The 20,991-nt window shown below is 39.4% G+C and overlaps 1 protein-coding gene across 1 annotated transcript; it reads right to left on the reverse strand.

Moving 5' to 3' along the window:
- Positions 1 to 9,518: 9,518 nt before the first annotated feature.
- LOC113105112 (potassium voltage-gated channel subfamily A member 2) lies at positions 9,519 to 15,032 on the reverse strand. Its single transcript, XM_026266238.1, has 2 exons — positions 14,755 to 15,032; positions 9,519 to 13,608 (listed from the first exon to the last, which is right to left on the reverse strand). The coding sequence occupies exon 2, from the start codon at positions 13,471 to 13,473 to the stop codon at positions 11,989 to 11,991; it is 1,485 nt and encodes a 494-aa protein (XP_026122023.1). The 5' UTR covers positions 13,474 to 13,608; positions 14,755 to 15,032; the 3' UTR covers positions 9,519 to 11,988.
- Positions 15,033 to 20,991: the final 5,959 nt, after the last annotated feature.

The raw sequence follows: 20,991 nt of genomic DNA on the forward strand, positions 1-20,991 counted from the left end.
TTCCCGAGGCGGAGCCCGATGCTGTTCCCGAGGCGGAGCCCGATGCAGTTCCCGAGGCGGTGCCCGATGCTGTTCCCGAGGCCGAGGTCGTTCCCGAGGTGGTGCCCGATGCTGTTCCCGAGGCGAAGCCCGATGCAGTTCCCGAGGCGGTGCCCGATGCTGTTTCCGAGGCGGTGCCCGATGCTGTTTCCGAGGCGGTGCCCGATGCAGTTCCCGAGGCGGAGCCCGATGCAGTTCCCGAGGCGGAGCCCGATGCAGTTCCCGAGGCGGTGCCCGATGCTGTTCCCGAGGCGGTGCCCGATGCAGTTCCCGAGGCGGTGCCCGATGCAGTTCCCGAGGCGGTGCCCGATGCAGTTCCCGAGGCGGTGCCCGATGCAGTTCCCGAGGCGAAGCCCGATGCAGTTCCCGATGCGGTTCCCGAGGCGGAGCTCGATGCAGTTCCCGAGGCGGTGCCCGATGCTGTTCCCGAGGCCGAGGTCGTTCCCGAGGTGGTGCCCGATGCTGTTCCCGAGGCGAAGCCCGATGCAGTTCCCAAGGCGGTGCCCGATGCTGTTCCCGAGGCGGAGCCCGATGCAGTTCCCGAGGCGGTGCCCGATGCAGTTCCCGAGGCGAAGCCCGATGCAGTTCCCGAGGCAGTTCCCGAGGCGGTGCCCGATGCTGTTCCCGAGGCCGAGGCCGAGGCAGTTCCCGAGGCGGAGCCCGATGCTGTTCCCGAGGCCGAGGTCGTTCCCGAGGTGGTGCCCGATGCTGTTCCCGAGGCGAAGCCCGATGCAGTTCCCGAGGCGGTGCCCGATGCTGTTTCCGAGGCGGTGCCCGATGCTGTTTCCGAGGCGGTGCCCGATGCAGTTCCCGAGGCGGAGCCCGATGCAGTTCCCGAGGCGGAGCCCGATGCAGTTCCCGAGGCGGTGCCCGATGCAGTTCCCGAGGCGAAGCCCGATGCAGTTCCCGATGCGGTTCCCGAGGCGGAGCTCGATGCAGTTCCCGAGGCGGTGCCCGATGCTGTTCCCGAGGCCGAGGTCGTTCCCGAGGTGGTGCCCGATGCTGTTCCCGAGGCGAAGCCCGATGCAGTTCCCAAGGCGGTGCCCGATGCTGTTTCCGAGGCGGTGCCCGATGCAGTTCCCGAGGCGGAGCCCGATGCAGTTCCCGAGGCGGAGCCCGATGCAGTTCCCGAGGCGGAGCCCGATGCAGTTCCCGAGGCGGAGCCCGATGCAGTTCCCGAGGCGGAGCCCGATGCAGTTCCCGAGGCGGTGCCCGATGCAGTTCCCGAGGCGGTGCCCGATGCTGTTTCCGAGGCGGTGCCCGATGCTGTTTCCGAGGCGGTGCCCGATGCAGTTCCCGAGGCGGTGCCCGATGCAGTTCCCGAGGCGAAGCCCGATGCAGTTCCCGATGCAGTTCCCGAGGCGGTGCCCGATGCTGTTTCCGAGGCGGAGCCCGATGCAGTTCCCGAGGCGGTGCTCGATGCAGTTCCCGAGGCGGTGCTCGATGCAGTTCCCGAGGCGGAGCCCGATGCAGTTCCCGAGGCGGAGCCCGATGCTGTTCCCGAGGCGGAGCCCGATGCTGTTCCCGAGGCGGAGCCCGATGCTGTTCCCGAGGCGGAGCCCGATGCTGTTCCCGAGGCGGAGCCCGATGCTGTTCCCGAGGCGGTGCCCGATGCTGTTCCCGAGGCCGAGGTCGTTCCCGAGGCGGTGCCCGATGCAGTTCCCGAGGCGGAGCCCGATGCTGTTCCCGAGGCGGAGCCCGATGCTGTTCCCGAGGCGGAGCCCGATGCTGTTCCCGAGGCGGTGCCCGATGCTGTTCCCGAGGCGGTGCCCGAGGTTGTTCCCGAGGCGGTGCCCGATGTTGTTCCCGAGGCGGTGTCCGTTACAGTTCCCGAGGCGGTGACCACAAGGACGTGGTGGTCATCCGCTCCGCCCTGGGGGACTCTGGCGGTGACCACGAGGACGTGGTGGTCGTCCGCTCCACCCTGGGGGACTCTGGTGATGACCATGAGGACGTGGGGGTCTTCTGCTCCGACCTGGTGGACTCCGGCCTCGACCACAGAGACGTGGTGGTCTTCCGCTCCGCCCTGGAGGGCTCTGGCCTTGACCACACGGCTGTGGTGGTCATCTGCTCCGTCCTAGTGGACGCCTCAACATGTCCTTCATGGACTTATGTTTTGTGTTTTTTGAGTTCTGTTTCTGTCTGTTCCTTTTAGTTTAGTCTGGCCCTCCGTCCCTCCCCCTGTACCTCCTCCGGTCCTCCTCCCTCCTGGTCTCCCGGTTTTATGTATCATTTCTGGTGTTTGTTCCCCTTGTGTTCCTTTTCTGGCCCTCCGTCCCTCCCCCTGAGCCTCCACCTGTCCGCCTCCCTCCTGGTCTCTGTGTCATGTTTTGTCTTTAAGCGTCTGGTAGCCGCTCCGTAGAGGGGGGGTACTGTCACAGTGTCTGGGTTGTTGTTCCCCGGGGTTCCACTAGATGTCCTCCTTCTCACGGTGTCTGTCCCAGATCACTTCCTGTTCCCTTTTATGGTCACCTTCCTCCTTGTTACGTGTTTGATTGTTCACCCCACCTGTCTCCTGTTTCCCAATTATCCTTCTGTGTATAAATACCCAGTCTGTCTTAGTCTATGTTACGGAGTCCTTGTCTGATGTCATTGTGTTTCAGGTCCATCAGTCTTGCTTTGTCTTACCCTATGTGTCTCATTCTCTCGTTCCACCAGACTTCCTCTACCTTTCCGTTCTTCCGAGTTCCCCGTTTCATCCGGTTCCCTTTTTGTTTGATTTGTCTCTCATGACTGTTTATTTTGTATTTACCCCTCTGTTTAAATAAAACCCTTACCTGCATTTGGATCTACCCTCTCTTTGTGTTTTTCCCCAATACCTATCGTGACAGTTGGCTTTTTTAATCCGTGGCCCCAAAAAGTAGTTGTACATTTACAGATATATGAATTTAGTATAAATATAAACTAAATGTAATGCAATGGAAAATAATGGTAGATCTTCCAATGTAGGATCAGTATGACAATTATATATATATATATATATATATATATTTTTTTTTTTATAAATTCATACTTTCATTTAGCAAAGGTGCATTAAATTGATCAAATAAGACATTTATACTGTTGAAGAAGATTTCTGTCTCAAGTACTGTTCTTTTTAATGGTATCTTCATAAAAGAATAATAAAAAAGTATCAGTTTCAGATATGAAGCAGAACAACTGTTTTAAACATTGGTAATAATAAATATTTCTTGAGCAGCGATTTTACATATTTGAATAATTTCTGAAGGGTCATGTGACACTGAAGACTTCAATAATAATGCTAAAAATTCAGCTTTGCATCACAGGAATAAATGACATTTTAAAATATATTGAAATAGAAACAGTTATTTTAAATTGTAATAATATTTTACTTTTTTTAAACAGATTTTTTTTTTTAATTCAAATAAGCACAGCCTAACATAAGAAACTTATTTCAGTAATCTACTGACCCCAAACATTTGTATAATCTGTATACTGTATATACAGTATGAACTAGCATTTCTCAGAAATAAGCTTATTAGGCTAAATATTAAATAATACATTTCATTAGTTCATTAGGCAGGATGTTTATTGACATTCTTAATTTTTTGAAGTGTTTTAAATATCCAAATACTGTTTGCTGATACTGTAATATGGCTATGCTGTGGCATGTCAAGGGTTAACTGTCTCTCATCTGTCTAGTCTTACATGTGAAATGAGACTTGGCCTATTAAGGTCTACAGTTTGTCTATAGTATTTCACAGACCTGCCCACATTGAGGCAGACTGTCTATCACCTTAGCAACACTCTCACAGACTTAGGGACTCTGTGTTTGACACAGGCCAGCCTGCTCTTTTCTGCTGTATGCGATCAATAGGGCTGAGAGTAATGGAATGGCTCCATTGATTTTATGCAGTCCAATTCACTTACAACGAGATGATGCCTTCTATAAACAAATGGGTTTTAACATTTACACCTCTTGGGTCTTTAGTTTAACTTGCATGGATTTTTTTAAATGCTAGTTTGTTTACTGGCTGGTTATGAAAATGGATCAGATGGTAAATTTATCAGCATTGATACTCCTGCTTGTTGGAGGGCAGTGTTTGGTATATTAAATAATTATTCTGTGTTTAACCAAGACTTGCTGTACATCTTGTTAACTAGAGAGCAACTCCTTGAGAATAACCTGAGGTTAAGCATCTCGCTCAAGGGAACACTAACGGTTGCTTATAAATTGGCCTTCTGGGGTCTGTAATCTTTTGCATGAAATTACTTGTGCAGAGTTATGTTTCTAGGTGATTAACAACATTGTAGAAGGTTTCAGAGGTCCAAACTGCAAATACATGAAAATTGAGTTGAACCAATGCAAACCTTTACTTTTGACCTCCACAATCTTTTGCAGCAAAGGGAAAACTCCCATCTTCTCTTGAAGATAATGAACAGAAGTAAGTTAATAATTACCTGAAGGATAACTTTTGGTTATTTTAAGCACGGTCAGGCTTAAATAATCTACTGTACACCCTCACAATTGGAATGTGTCAATCAGAAAGTTCCAAACATTCCACACAATTGCATGTTCCCAATAATAATAATCAAATTATCCAATAATAATCCTATAATATATATATATATATATATATATATATATATATATATATATATATATATATATATATATATATATATATATATATATATACACACAGTACAGAACAAAAGTTTGGACACAGCTTCTCATGCAAAGAGTATATATATATATATATATATATATGTATATATATATATATATATATAGATATATATTAATATATATATATATATATATATATATATATATATATATATATATATATATATATATATATATATATATATATATATATATATATATATATATATATATATATATATATATATATATATATATATATATATATATATATATATATAGGATAATTTGATTATGCTGTTGACCACCAAAAAGAACATAGTATTATCATTCTCTGTCCAACACTTGTTTACCTGAGAAACAATATGTTTTTATTTTTTTTGCAGGACGGAATTCGCAAATTAGCCTAATTGGAGACATTATGCTAGGCTAGACTTTGGTAGAGCTTTTATATACAGTCGCTTTTGTGAAATAGATACTAGATGTCGGCCTTGTGACAACAATTCTAAATGTATAGAAGCTGTTTATTTTAGCGTTTTTTATTCACTAAGAAGTATTTTCCTTGTTTAAACATAAGTGAGAACAACTGTTGTTTCAATTAGTCATTCACGCTTAAAAATAGAACCTGGACCTGTAACGAACCTGTAAAAACCATGAAACCTTTCAGCTGCATAAAAGGTTCTTTGTAGTCAAAAGTTACTCTTTAGAATATTAAAAAACTTCTTTTAAGAACTGGAAGATGTTTTTGGGAACCCAAAATGGTTATTTTCTGGTGGTATCAATGTGAGAACCACCTTTTGGAACTTTTGAGTTTTTGATCCATTAGTATTTCTGTGATGTTCCCTCTGTAGTAGACATGCTGCTTGTACAGATACTGTGTGTGGTGCTGATTCTTGTGTTGTTGCACACTGCCTCTAGTGGACAGTAGCAAAGTAATTCTGTCTTCTGATGACAGAAATTGTTTTATTATTTTAGGTAAATCATTTATTTAATATTTGTTTTAAATATAAAGGTTCTTTATTGCCATCTGCAGAGATTTTGACATCAATGGAACCTTTCCATTGCACAAAAGGTTCTTTACAGTGGAAAAAGTTTATTTAGATTATTAAATAGTTCTTAATGCTAAGAAAAAGAAAATATTATTTTAAGAACAGTTCACTGAAAGGTTATGGTTCTTCTATGGGATCACTGTGAAAACTGCCTTTTGGAAAAAATTTTAGGAGTGGAATATATTCATAATCTCTTGCTATGACAAGTCTTTTTGCATTTATTTTAAATTCAGGTTGTTATCTTAACTAAATTGAATTAATATATGTGGTTGGATTTCTGTTGGTTTCCGTACACAGGGAAAGGTTCCCTGGTGCTGAGCTTGCAGTTGATGATGAAATATTAACTCATGATGGGTATTTTAAGACTTCTCATGTCTCTGGTAGGTTACGAGAAACATGCTGCACCTCACATTAGTACAGCTTACATCAGTAGACTTACATCAGATTTATGAGGATTTTCATGTTTGCAGAATAAAAGAAAACCTGATAAAGAATTCAGCTTTATAGGTTTACGAGAGACTTGCAGAAGTGTACGATAATAACCCTGGTTTCTGGGAAAGCCCTACAACTCTTTACATCTTTTGCTAACCTTTCTCATATAAGCTCACTTATTTGTTGTTGTATTTGCTAATATGACATACTCAGTGGACTTTCTCTTGACATTTACACATCTCTGATTTTTCTAAGAGAATAACTGACAGAAGCTGCTAGATCCAACAGTATGCTGCATATATCTGTGGTAAACAAACACAGCCGGTTAGGACAGTGCGAGTGAAGTGTGCTCCGACCTCCCTCTGATCCACTGGTTTTCCATCTCTCCGGGTGGAGGGTGTGGCTCAGGAGTTCATGTTCCTGGATCTGAGTCCAGGCCATATGGCACCTGAACACTTGATAGCAGAAAGGAGATTTGAAGGCTGAATACTAATACCACTGGTGCACTGCATAATACAATAAAATAGGTGTTTTCTAATCTAGGTTACAAGTGGCTTCCAATATGCTACTTTCAGGTTAGGATATAATTACACAGTGTCCACAAAAAAAAAAAAAAAAAAAAAAAAAAACTGTCAGAGTATATGTTTTGGAAATACTAATAAGCATAAAATATGATGTAGCTTGTAAAAGTGGTTTTCAGAATTGCAAAGCAATGCTTTGAAGCATTCTAAAATGGCTGGGTCAAATGTCACCACTAAATCAAAACAATACAATTTACATTTATTTATTTTTTATAATGTTCATTATTTTATAATAATAATAATAGTAATAATTATTATTACATTACTTTTTGCATAATTAACATCAAGGCCATTTTGGGTCAACCAAGATTTTCATTTATTTATTTACTTTTTACATTAGGATTTATTATTTTCATAACAATTAAGCACAGTAAATTAATATTAAATTTTTTGGTAAATCTGTCAGGTACAATATTAAATACAAATCATGGTAATATCTGTTGTCCTAAGTTTAATAATAATAATAGAAAATATATTAATTTAATAAAAAAAACATTATATCTGGTTCTAATGATTTTTATTATTATAATGAGAATTTGGGTCAACATGTGCTTTATTTGTCATTTAAAAAAAATAAAAAAATAAAATTAAGATTAAGAAAAAAAAAGGCTTATAAATTGGCTTCATTTTCTAATGTTAAACATCACTTCTATCTTTAATCTTTCTTTTATTCTTTGATTTTGGAATTAAATATGACCCAGACATTCCCTTGTGAGATTCATCCATACCACCAAAAATATGCTTTTGTGCATTCTTTATATGTGCATTATATTTCAGGGCACAGCCTTTAGAGGGCATCTATGCTCTCCTTTTAAATGAAACATTACCTCGGGCAGCACCAGCACATGGCAGGATTGAGATGAAACAAGCTGTATTTGTACCCTTACAGCTTCACATATTGAATCTAGCACAGCTTGAGTAAAATGAGCTAGAATATCTTTTTATAGCCTAAATAGAGTCTGTACCTTCCTGACCCCCAAATGAGTGTCAGTCCTCATTCATATAAATGATAAAACCAGTTCAGATTTCTAAACAGCACAAAGAAAATGCATTAGAAAGGAATCATCTTTACTCAGTTTCCAAACAGCTCATGGTATTGTGATATGAGAGTGACACAAACATAATCAATACTCTATGAATATAGGATGGATTGGAGGCATTTGCTGCTGGAAATCTTTCACCTATCCCTAAATATTTCTCAAAGGTGTCATATTTGATCCCACACCTCCCGCTCCCTGTCATCTATTCTCGTCTCTTCTGAACATTCTGTCCTCCTCCTATTGTCACTCAGACACACACACACACACTCAAATTCTCTCTTTCTCGCTTCACACACTTCTAACTCTCCAGAGCTTATGCCGATATACATTGACTGTCTTTCTGCACCAGCCTCGTCTATATCCTCCTCTCAGAGAAGCATACAGTTCCCCATTTATTTTGCTCCCAAAGAAATGGCTATTTTTAGCACAGTCTCCTCTCCGTGGAAAGTGCAGAGGACTATATGCTGAGCACTTAAAGCAGAGTAAAATCAAAGATGCTAACAGGCACCTCTCCCTGAATGGATTGAAGCTACCAACCTTTTCCTCTGGATGAGCTAATAATATCGACATCAAAAAGCTCCCGGTGTTCTGAAAACGCGCTATGCCGTCATTAGTTCCTTTTCTAAAATTATCTTCCAAATACTAGCTCTGAGCATCTCTGTGACATTTAGACAATGTACGACAACATTGAAAGGAACAAACAACACAGCTTTTAGGTTTCATATATCATCTTTGTTGTATTTGCAGTATTGATCATTTGGAAAGGATATATGCATGTCTCTGTCCATAGATTGTCCACTGGTGGTGCTTGTAAAGTGCTTTTTTTTCTTTTACATCCAGTGACACTGAAGATATTCTGTTTTCCAGCGCTTACATCCTAAAAAACATGGCTGCATTTAAGAGTGAATATTACTGGATCACACTAACAGGAGTGTAAAACGTTCAGTGTCTTGGGGCTTGTCCTTTACAGCCAGAATGGGCTGAAATAGACTCTCTGCCAATTGAAGTGTTTGTATAAGTCTAGACATCCCTCAGTCTGGCTGTTGAGCACAGGCTAAAGGGTCTGAAGTGCTTTATGGATATACACACATGCCCAAACACACACACACACACACACACACACATATATATATATAACACTGTATTGCATAACTAAGCAATAGGAGAGACTTTCTTTCTTTCTTTCTTTCTTTGCAGGCTTAACAACATGGGATGGATAGATACAGGGCTCATCTCAAACACAACAGCCTACTTATGTCCTCAAGGCCAATGGCAATCAAAGCATAATACAACAGTTCTTGCAACTTCACTGTATTTTAAACCTATATCAGAATCTCACAACAGTATGGTTAGCCTTTAATTCAACATGAAATCTGAAATATTTAATAATATTCTTGAATTAATGGTTTTATGATTTGTCAAAGAAACAAATATTGAAATTATGTTGCTTTTCTAGCTGTTTGACTATTGGGTAACATTATTAACCAATAACTAAATAGCTATTTTGTTTTAGCAAACTTGCAATCTGTTTTGGATCTTTTCTGGTTTAGAACACCTACTTTTTTTTTTTAGATAAAATCAAGTGTTTGCCTACATTGTCCCTCAATGAGTATGAGAAAAAGTAGTAGTTTAATTTAAATGTAAAATTTAATTTAATTTAAAAATATCACTGCTCTAAATCTGTGATAATTTCAATTTAATTAAGCTTTTTCTCTCCCTGTCATTTTTTTAACAAAACCTTTTGTGAAGACGAAAAAAAAAAAAAAAGATTGCATAAATTGATTCACATCCTTCTGAGATGATAACAAATATGATTTTGTGACATTCATTGCTATCATTTTGCATTTCAAATTGCATTTAGAAAATCAACACACAATCCAAACTTGATATGAGAAACTGGTGCACCTGCAAGCAAAGCAAAGACTGTGTTTTTTCGGTTTCACAGACATTCCTGTCCAATGAGGGAAAAAAAGAAGGCTTTATAGAGGTACTGTTGTAGCCCTGACATTTAACACTGCCAGGTCTAGCACCAAAAGCATAACATATGTTATTACATATTAAATATAAAGTTGCAGTGACAATGCTTATGTATGTGGATTAGGATGGTTCATGTGATTTACCAACAGCGTACTGTCCAATGTCATGCATAGAAAACCTGCTGTTTGTCTGCACTAGAGATGAAGTGTGTCATTCCCACAAATGGATTACTGACAGAACTTTTTTTTTTTACATAAAGAAAGACACACTTCAGCTTTAAAGCATCCAAACATAAGTTTAGTACATTTCTTATGCACTGACTATGCACTATGGGGCGTCAGTTTGGATAGATCGGTTTAACATTCAGGATTATACAGGTTTGTTAAACCTACAGGAATTGTGCGTGTTACAGTGATGTCTATATTCTGAATTAAAAAAAGAAAACATAATTAGCAGCAGCTGTGAAAGCAGTATCTGCTTCTAATTTAGCAGCATCAGCACATAAAGTTGCATAAAAAATATTAGAGAGACGAAGACAAAGGCACCTGCAGCCTAGGTGAGATACTGGAATATATGTGGGCGAGAAACCTTCTTATGGTACACATTCACATCAAATAATCATCAATGCACTGAAACAGGATTTGTCTCAGGATTTTGAATCTAAAAAGTCAATAGAAGGAAAACAATGAGATTTACTGCCTTGATAATGGCTATACTTTTAAGGAAAGGATGCAACAACTGTGGTTGGAGCCTAAGCATTTGCAATCAAAATCAGCCAATATTGACTTCCTTAGTGTCCTTCTGTTGATTCATTGTTGTTTGGCATTATATAGTCTCTTACAGAGAAGCAAGTAAGCCTGTAAGTCTAGATTTCAAGGTCACCTGAAGCTAAGACAATCAGAGTCCCAGCAATCAATGCCCTAATGCTGCACTGTCCATCCAAATGTATTGCAGAGTGTCTTTTCACTCTTTCAAATGCATATCAACTGAAAACAGCACCTTTGGATCACAATAGAATTTTGCTGATAAAAATTGATGTGTGTATATATACAGAGCAAGATACATATCTTTTTATAATATTCTAGCTAACTTGTTTCTTTATATCAGTAACTCTTGAGCTTAAAATCCATGCCATTAGGATAGGTTTTGAGGCCATGCAATACTATAATACCGGTGTTTTTCTCGATCAAAGGCAGTAAAAAAGACAAAATGTCTAACAAGCTCTATCAACGCTTTTCTAACATCTGAAAATGATTTCAGGATGATAGACAAGTCAGTGATTTAAAATAATCTGACATCATTGCTACAAATTTGCTAGGGGCATTTAAGTGTGAACTACAATATGGCTCATTAAGTGACAAAGTAATTTGAATATCAACTACATTTTGAACTATCTCTGCAGCTTGCAGCAGAAACAATGGGAATATACACTGAACAGTATGCTCTTACACAAAATACATCAAGCATTTTTTTTTCTGTGGCACTAGGGTGTTATTTTGCTTATTTTTCCATTTAACGTGTTTTGTATGCTCCTTATCCTGGAGACACTGTAAAAAACTGATATGAAATGATAAAAGAAAAGCCACTGAAGGATAGTGGACACAGACAGCGTAGACTATAAATAACATAAAACATGAGATGTAGAGACATTCATCTTGTCTTCAAAAGCTTTGCAGCAGGATAATCGTGAAGGAGTAGATAAGTGTTGTCCATCCATACATACGTATTTTGGGTCCACACACAGCTATCGACACAAAATCAGGCAGTTTTCAGCCTGATCACTACAGTATCGCTAAAATGACAGACAACTCTCTTGAATCGATGTGAATATTTGTGTTCTTTAACCAGCAGCAGGAGAGTGGATGAAACTTCTGTGAATATTCTTTGCATTGTATACATGTACTGAATGTGACCGCAAACCTTTTTTTAACAGCAGATGAAGCACACAAATGACGTTTCTTTGGCAAAGCTTGGCTTTGAGAGTAAGATGTTTATGGAAATATAGTGACACTCATGTGCTGTTTATTTGTGTTCCACAGTTCCATATAAATACTTGGCTCCTGATCCGGATAAGGTATACAGTAGATGACTCCATGCAAACACTGATGAATACTGTGATTATGGACGGACCTGGACGTAGGGTTGGACAATAACTGAGGCGTTCAACCTCACAATCCTTCTTTCGAACATGGCTTACTATAGACCTTTTATAATTCAATTCGTACCTGCTCCTTGAATTACTAGACATCTGTCAGCATTTTTTTGATATTAACATAATTTGTATTAGCTAAAGTGCAATTGGCTGTCTTGAGGTTCTCTTCCTGAAAGTCCTCGTTGCTGTTGTTGACCCCTTCTTCGATTTCCATGTAGTCCGACTTGCTGATGGTGGATCCACTTCGACTTCCCTTCAGCTCTTCTTGTGAATCGGCTTTAGGGACGTTAACTTGGAGATACTGCGCCTGCTCCTCGCCTTCTGTTTCTCGATGGTAAAAGTAGTTGAAGTTGGAGACGATGACGGGCACTGGAAGGGCGATGGTCAAGACGCCAGCGATGGCACAGAGGGATCCGACAATCTTTCCTCCAATTGTGGTAGGCACCATATCTCCATAGCCAACGGTCGTCATTGAAACCACAGCCCACCAGAAGGCATCCGGGATGCTGTAGAACTGCGACTCAGGCTCGTCTGCTTCAGCGAAGAAGACGGCGCTGGAAAAGAGGATGACTCCAATGAATAGGAAGAAGATGAGTAGACCTAATTCTCTCATGCTGGCTTTGAGGGTCTGGCCAAGAATCTGAAGTCCCTTCGAGTGGCGGGAGAGTTTGAAGATTCGGAAGACCCGTACAAGTCGAATGACCCTCAGAATTGCAAGAGACATGGCTTGCTGCCCCTGCTGCCCATCCTCTGCTGTCTCCGCCAATTCAGTGCCCAGTGTAATGAAGTACGGAATAATGGCCACCACATCAATCATGTTCATTATGTTCACAAAGAAGCTGGCTTTACTAGGGCAGGCAAAGAAGCGCACCAAGAACTCGAAGGTGAACCAGATGATGCATAGCGTCTCTAGAATGAAGAAAGGGTCTGTGAAGTAGGTGGATGTGTAAGGGGTTGTGGAGTTGCCCAAAGCAGCTGGGACTTTTTTTTGCATCTCATCCTCATCACTGCGGAAGATCGGCAAGGTTTCCAGGCAGAAGCTGACAATGGAGATGAGGATGACCATGACTGATATGATCGCTATAATCCTGGCTGGCCCAGAACTTTCTGGATATTCAAACAGCAACCAGACCTGCTTCTGAAACTCATTGTCAGGCAACGGCCTCTCCTCCTCCTTGATAAAACCCTCGTCCTCCCGAAACATCTCAATTGCTTCATCTCCGAGCTCGTAAAAGCGGATCTCCTCTGAGAAAACGTCCAAAGTGACATTGACGGGGCGCCGCAACCTTCCACCCGATTGATAGTAATAGAGGATGGCGTCAAAGCTGGGACGGTTTCTGTCAAAAAAATACTCGTTCCTTAGTGGGTCAAAGTACCTCATGCGTTTCTTGGGGTCCCCGAGCAGTGTTTCGGGGAACTGTGAGAGGGTCTTGAGCTGCGTCTCAAAACGTAGACCCGAGATGTTGATGACCACTCGCTCACAGCACTCCTGCTCCATTCCAGGGTCATAGTCCTGAGGAAGACCAGGGTGTGCTGCCGCCTCGTCGGAGGGGTCGCCCGTGGCCACAGTCATTATACAGGAGGGTGAGGCCTGCACTTTTCACAGAGACAGGGCACCACAGGGTGGGAAGATGCAAGGAGTCCTCACTCAAAGGGAGCTTGACACCGTAGAGCACGAGGGGCCACAGCGTGCTACCGGGTGGGTTGACTGAAAGACAACAAAAGATCTATGAAGACAGCATTCAGAGTCTCTCTCTCTCTCTCTCTCTCTGTCTATATATATATATACACGTCTACAGAGGGTCTAAAGCACATGTGTCAACCTCTAGTACTGAAGAAGCACTGTCCATCATAGTGTAGCTCCAACCAGCAACCAAACACCTGCTTGGAAGCAGGAGTCTGAAGACCTTGATTAGATGTTTGGAGTGTGTCGAGTGTGTCATTGGCGTTGTTTAAAAATATGATTCAAATGACTTATCTTTTCAATAAATGCATTTTAATGTAGATAATATATGATTAAAAAAAATCTTCAATATACCATATGGAGGGAAAAATAAATACTATTAAATATATAAATAAATCAGTGTCCTACTTTGCTTGTCTCTCTAAGGAATAAAAAAAAAATATTAAAACAGGTAAATCTTCTGTATTATGTATGAATAATGTTTATCATAATGTAAGTATGTCCCTAGTATAATATTCTGGAGAGAGACCACACAGGCAGTACACAACAGCAAAGCTTAGGCAGAAAGTAGATTTTAAAATATAGCACAATTGATATAAAACAGCATATTTAGTTATGCATTCACATGCAAACTGTTCCTTGGTCTTCTTATAGAAAGCACCACAAAATGAAGCGTTTCGTCAAGCCCTGTCAGTTTTTTCTGTTGTGCTGCAATGGACAAATATCCATTCACATAAATCTGCATCTCTCACAGTGCAGTCATGTGAAAGAGGCCCTTCTCTATGAGACATGCACATGCTACATAACCATGCTGTATCCATTCAGTTCATTCACTATCCCTTTCTCCCTATCCTTATCCATGAAATACCCGAACATTCAAATAACCGCACATGTCATGCTGTTTGTACATATTATGCATTTCAATGGAATGTTTCTTGTCCCAAACGGTGCCAGCATGTTCTAAAATATTCAGCAGAAGCAGCCTATGAAATATTAAACTGCAGGAAAATACATTTTAGCCTTAAGATTTGGTGTTCTCTCTCTTTTTACTCTTTAGATCTCTCCACATTATATTATACAAGATGCATAACTGCATATAATAGAATACACACACAAATCCCAAACAGATGAATAAAGCATCCATGCATAATCAGAATTGAGACATTATACCTGGTAAGATAAACTTCTAAATCACCCCTGTGGTCCTTCAGGTTCCCAGAAGTCACGACAGCCTTGTATAGCACTCCGGTGTCTTTGAGGCTGCGATGAAAAGGACAGACACACATCTGATTCCTTAAATCCCGGCAGCCACTGTCTGCTGTAGCTCTCGGCGCACCGGCGTATTGTGCATAACGGGGCAGGCACGGAGGAGGGGCAGAGAGGTACAGTATGCGGGTGTGTCCTCGTCTACCCCAAATCTTCCTTACAGCAGGTTGTTTGAGAAGGACAAGGAGGAAAAAAACAGGGAAAAAAGCATTTGATGCAAAGGAAGGAGGGTCTCTTTTTTTCTACATTTAAGGATGCATTAAGAAATCCATACAGATCGCCATAGCCTTTGCTAGACAAAAGACAGTAGAGATGAATGTGAAACATCTGCAGTAGGCACAGCATCAGGCTTGCCCATTAAGTAAGTATTAGTCTTTCAGGGTTCACATCAATTTACTGCACAGTCAATTTGTAAGATTAATGGAAACACTCTTTTAAGTGACTGATAAGTTGCTGATAATTGTGCAGTGTGTGTTGTGCGTCAATGACAAAGCATGTCAGAGATAATGCAATTATTTTCTATGCATGTTGAACACATCAGATTTTTTGTAAAGTTTCATTGAAACATTTTTCAAGTCATATTTTTATAGATATGAATTTTATTTGTTTTTAAATTAATGAATAGTCAGTAAGTTTGACTGTTTGATCAAGTTTGACAAAAAAAGTGGCTAAAAAAAAAAATATATATATATATATATATATATATATATATATATATATATATATATATATATAACAATGAAAAAATATGCCAAAATTGTAAGAATTAGAATTTTTGTCACTTTTTTCTCTGGACAGTTACACCACCAAGACATTTATTCTTTAAGCCCCACAAACAAATATAAAAATGACATTTAATATGTTGGATTGATGTAATTGTCTATATGTACTGAATTTTAACATTTTAAACTTTTTAAATATATATATAAATGTATGGTACATCAATTACCTATATACATATACTGTATATTGCAAAGACATGTGACAAGTGATAACATCACTCTTATTAAATGCATCACTAAAGAATCTAAAGTTGTATATAATGTTTTATTCTCCTAAAAGTTTATTTTATTTTACCAAATCAGTCAGTTGAATAATAAAAAAAAATTATCCTTTATGTGACAGCTGCACCTCACCACTTTCTACACTGATAAAGTATAAACGCAAATTCTGTGAAGATGATGTTTACATGGGAACAGATGCAGAACAACATAGCTACATAAGAAGTCTGCAGCGACAGCTCTCCATACCTGTCTGTCTACCTCGCATGCCGGCGTCTCAGTAGTTGTTTATGCTCACGCAACAAGCCATTAGTCAGTTAGTTAAAGCGGTAAATTGAATCTGCAGTCACTCGTCGCTGTGCATACCAAAAGACTTCTGGATTACAGACACGCGCTCCGTCCGCGCTACCGCTCCTCACTTTATCCGCAGAGTGGGCAGTTTAAAGGGGACGCGTCACGAGCGATGTTTCCAGAATTAAATCACTGAGGGTGCTTCTGAAATGAGTGGAGGGTTCTCCAGCCTTAATGCACATCTATTATCACATTTATGTTTTATCCTGTCAATTTAAAAAAAATGTCAATAATTGCTATTTTGAGAATCCTGGATAAACGGATGTCATTCCCAAAACTTTACAGCTTGAATATGGGAGAAAACCAGCTGTTTTGTACAGCTAAAACAGCTGGAAGTGAATGAATGAAGTCAGACACATTAAATTAATGCACCAACTCTTAGAGGAAAATAAGGTGGAAACAAATTCTGAATGGACAATAGCATAGAAAACATGCATAATCACTAAAAAACTGTCACTTGGTTTTGCTCATCATGATATCACATAGATGCATAATTTCAGTAAAGCCCTGTACTTGAATATCTGGGTTTAAACTTAGTTATAATAAGAGGGTTTGTGAGTTTATAGCACTGAACAAAACCTCTGGCGTTTTGAGCGAGTGGATTGTAACTCAAGTGTTCAAGAAATAGACAAATATGTCTGTGACTGGCCACACTGCACAACGCAGAAACATGTTGCAAATAAAAACATCTGATGCCATCACAAGTACATATATTGTTTGCCAATTTTCACCAATGATATTATTACAGCTTCAACTGTGGTTCTCCCGCTTCCTTTTTCAAGGGTGCATTCGCATTCTCTAGCATCTCGTAGAACCAGGCCTGCCTGATGGTTATAGCCTTCTAATGTGATCATAGAAAAAGAATGAATGCTGGAGTAAAACATGTTAAATGTAAACTGTAAGTTACCGTAACACATATGGTACAAAAAACCCACAATATTTTAAAAGAGTGTAAAATTACGAAAAACTGCTACTTTTAGAAACTTTTGTAATTTAAGCCGTTATTCATGAGAGAAGCCAATTCACAGGAGTGTTCATGCACTTTCACTTGCACTTGCTCACACTCTTTAATTAAAACCGAGAGGTCAATGTAATTCTGTGCTTGGGTGAGATGTGTGCTTAAGACTTGCCAATGAAAAGAAATACAAGTGTGAGCCAAACCCTATTGATTTTGGGTCAATCTGAAGGTACACTCCCGGTCACACAAATATAAAAACTTTAGTCATATGGGACAATCTGGTTAATGTGTAGTCAATCGATGACCTTAGCTGCTAGTATGGTAAATATTTCTGTGCAATTTGGCAGACTATTTAGTCACATGACTTGTCAGTTCACACAACTTTGCATGCTGCAAATCTAAAACTATGCACAATATTCATACTGTATACTGCACAAACTGTACTATGGTGGTATTCCCAACAGCTGCAGAATAAATGTTTGATCTCTCTTTCTGTCCATGAAGCTGTAGCATTTTTACACCGATTTGATCTGAAGGTTGAGGCATGAAAATCGCAGACAGAAAACAATACAGATATATTGTCTTCCTTCTAAAAAAAGCAACAGATTTGGCCGTTTTCGGTACACTTTCTGTTGACACCTTTATTACCTCATAGTGTCAGCTTTCAGCTCATGTATTTCACTGGAAAATTTGATAAATTAGTATGCATTTGTTGGATTTAACATTTGATTTAAAAATGATTAAGCTAGATGTCATGGCTAATTAATTATTTGTTTAATTTCCTTGGTGGAATTGTGTGTGCTTTCAAGGGATGACTTTGAATACAAATTGTGCAGAGGGCTTTGTGACAGGCTGTTTGTTTTAGAGCCAGAGCTTGGATGTCAATCATGCACACATGTACAGGAATCTCTCTGACAGCTCAGCCGTTATTCATGAGAGAAGCCAATACAAAGGAGTGTTCATGCACTTGCACTTGCTCACACTCTTTAATTAAAACCGAGAGGTCAATGTAATTCTGTGCTTGGGTGAGATGTGTGTTTAAGACTTGCCAATGAAAAGAAATGCAAGTGTGAGCCAAACCCTATTGATTTTGGGTCAATCTGAAGGTACACTCCCGGTCACACAATTATTAAAAATTCAGTCATAAGGGACAATCTGGTCAATGTGTAGTAAGCAGGACCAAGAGTGAAGACCGATTCTTCAAGTCGATGACCTTAGTTGCTAGTATGGTAAATATTTCTGTGCAATTTGGCAGACTATTGAGTAACACGACTTGTCAGTTCACACAATGGAGGAAATATTATAGTGCTGTTTGTTTAATTTTTAAGACTCTGAGAGGTTCTATCGACATTCATTTTAATAAAGTACACAAAGATTCGTTTTGGTAGCGTATGTTTTTAACAAATTAATTCATTGACACATATATAAAACTTGCTTACACATAAAAAGCTACTTATTAATATAAAGATATGTAAGCTGTAGAAATGATCACTGAATAAATCAGTACACAAATCTGAATAATCTTTAAGTGAGTGGATTCAAACAACTTGAGTCATTAGGATGACATGAAAAGTCACATGCATATAGTAATTAATTCAGTAAATGTGTTTCCATATTAGTGTATGTGCACTCTCCACCTCAAATGTATACGTTTTTTATTTTATTTTATTTTTTTACGTAAAAAACTATTCAAAGATTTTTGAGCAGTCTTATCTGCTCACGAAGCCTGCATTTATTTGATCCAAAACCAGCAAATGTATATATATGTTTAATTTTATATATATATATATATATATATATATATATATATATGTCCTTATATAAGGGAAACCAAGTTACTGATTTGCATGAATAATTCCATCAGCACATTGATCATAATGATCGATTTTTATGCAGCAGAATTTACACTTGTTTCCAAATAAAAAAAGTCCAGAATTACATTTAGAACAAATTTAGCTGAAATGTAATAATTCATCATTTCATAAATCTTCTCAAGTCAAAATGACTTTTTTTCAGCGCTCTTGAGTTTGAGGCAGGAGGTAGCAGACAGTGGCAGGAAGCCAAGAACCTGAAGCAGCTCAAGGTCATTTACTCACTGCAGCAGATCCATCTCAGCCTGCAGCGACACACACACACCAGTGAGGATGATTACATTATGACTCATATTATAATGCATTTAATAGAGAAAAGAAACAAATCTCATGTAAATAATGGAATATTTGATTTAACCCCATAAAATATACCTGATGATATCCAGTGTAAACTGCGTTAAACAGTCACCTTAAAATCACATTCAGACTACTGTTGAGACACTGTTTTGTGAATAACACTAGACTGTGAAAGCCAACATACTGTTACATTCTGCCATCGCTGGATGGTGCTCCTCTTGTTACTATGGCGACAGGCACCTAGAGCCCCTCCGCAGGCAGATTGGAGGAGATGAGACTGTGATGACATCACACAGACTGAGGAATCACTGGCGTTGGGCCACAGATGCGATGCCATGCCTGCAGGCTCTTCTAAGTGATCCACAAGTGAAGTGGAAATAAAGGCATGATTCAGCATTTAATGGACATCCTCATGAAGTAAGATGATTGTATTTAATAACCAGTGATTAACTGTGCTTTCTAAGCATCCCTGTCATAACTGCTTATTCTTAGGGTTAGTGATTCAAACAAACCCAGAGCCCTAAGCATTAAGATTTGGCGCATAATCATCCAGCACTATTTTGGTAATGACCTGATAGTACCTCAAGTTGTCCAGTAATAATGCCTTGTCCAATCAGCAATCAGATGTACTTTCACTTGTGTTTATTTCTGATTGACAGATAATTAAATTGCTGAAATAAATAAATAAATAAATTGAAACTGTTTAGCAATCACCTAAAACACCTCAGCAGGTATCTTTTAATGCCCAAGCAACCACTCAGATTACCTTACCAACCAAATAGGATCATGCTAAAAAAAAAAAGAAAAATGCTAGGAATACCTTAAAACTATAGCATTGAATTTTAGCAAGTTAACAAATAGAACCTTATTGTAAAACTTTATAGATTTAGTTTATTGTAGTAAATAATTTAAATATTCGTAAATATATTATATATATTTAAAGTATTGTGTGTGTGTGTGTGTGTGTGTGAAATTACGTCAAATATAACATATTTAAAACTTTTTAGCAATTTTGTTCAATATCTTCTGTATTCTTGATAATGAATACAGAAGAAGTGAGTAATGCCTCCTTATAAAACCATTTTCCTTCATCTGACCTTCACTCTTCTCAGGGTTGAAGCTATTTTGCTGTTTATCTTTATCATACTGGTCAGTATTGACCTTCTGTTCCTATGGTTTATTAAAGTATCACAGCTTTTCATTTCAAGCAAAGTTTTTTTTCTTCTGTCAACTTTGGATCTCATGGATCATAAAGTCTTTGCTCTGTTCTCTCAGTGTACAGTATCATCAAGGGCAAACCCTGTAATGTTCTCCTGGAGTCTCACTTCAATTTCACACTCCATTTCCTATTGAGCCATAAATACCACTGTCTGTGACACCCTGGAAAATGAAAGCCCATGTTAACAAAATAAATGTCTTTTCGATAGCTCCATAATAAGGAACTTTCTTAGAGTTAATATTAACTTGCAACTGAAAGTTCAACGACCGGTCCCAGATAAGTAGAGTAAATCACACCAAACCAGTCATATTTCATCCTAAAATCTATAGAAAAAATTAGAAATGTATAATAATTAGCCACATTTTCCAAAAATGTAATACAATAAGAATTAAACAAAATTGTATAACTATTACTTGTGCTGTTGTTAATTTATGCTGATAAAAA

The sequence above is a fragment of the Carassius auratus genome, chromosome 6 (genome assembly GCF_003368295.1).
Source record: "Carassius auratus strain Wakin chromosome 6, ASM336829v1, whole genome shotgun sequence".
Taxonomy (NCBI): Eukaryota; Metazoa; Chordata; class Actinopteri; order Cypriniformes; family Cyprinidae; genus Carassius; species Carassius auratus.

Bases quoted from the DNA above. Each gene is read 5' to 3' on its own strand.
- LOC113105112 (XM_026266238.1), bottom strand. From the start codon at position 13,473: ATGACTGTGGCCACGGGCGACCCCTCCGACGAGGCGGCAGCACACCCT.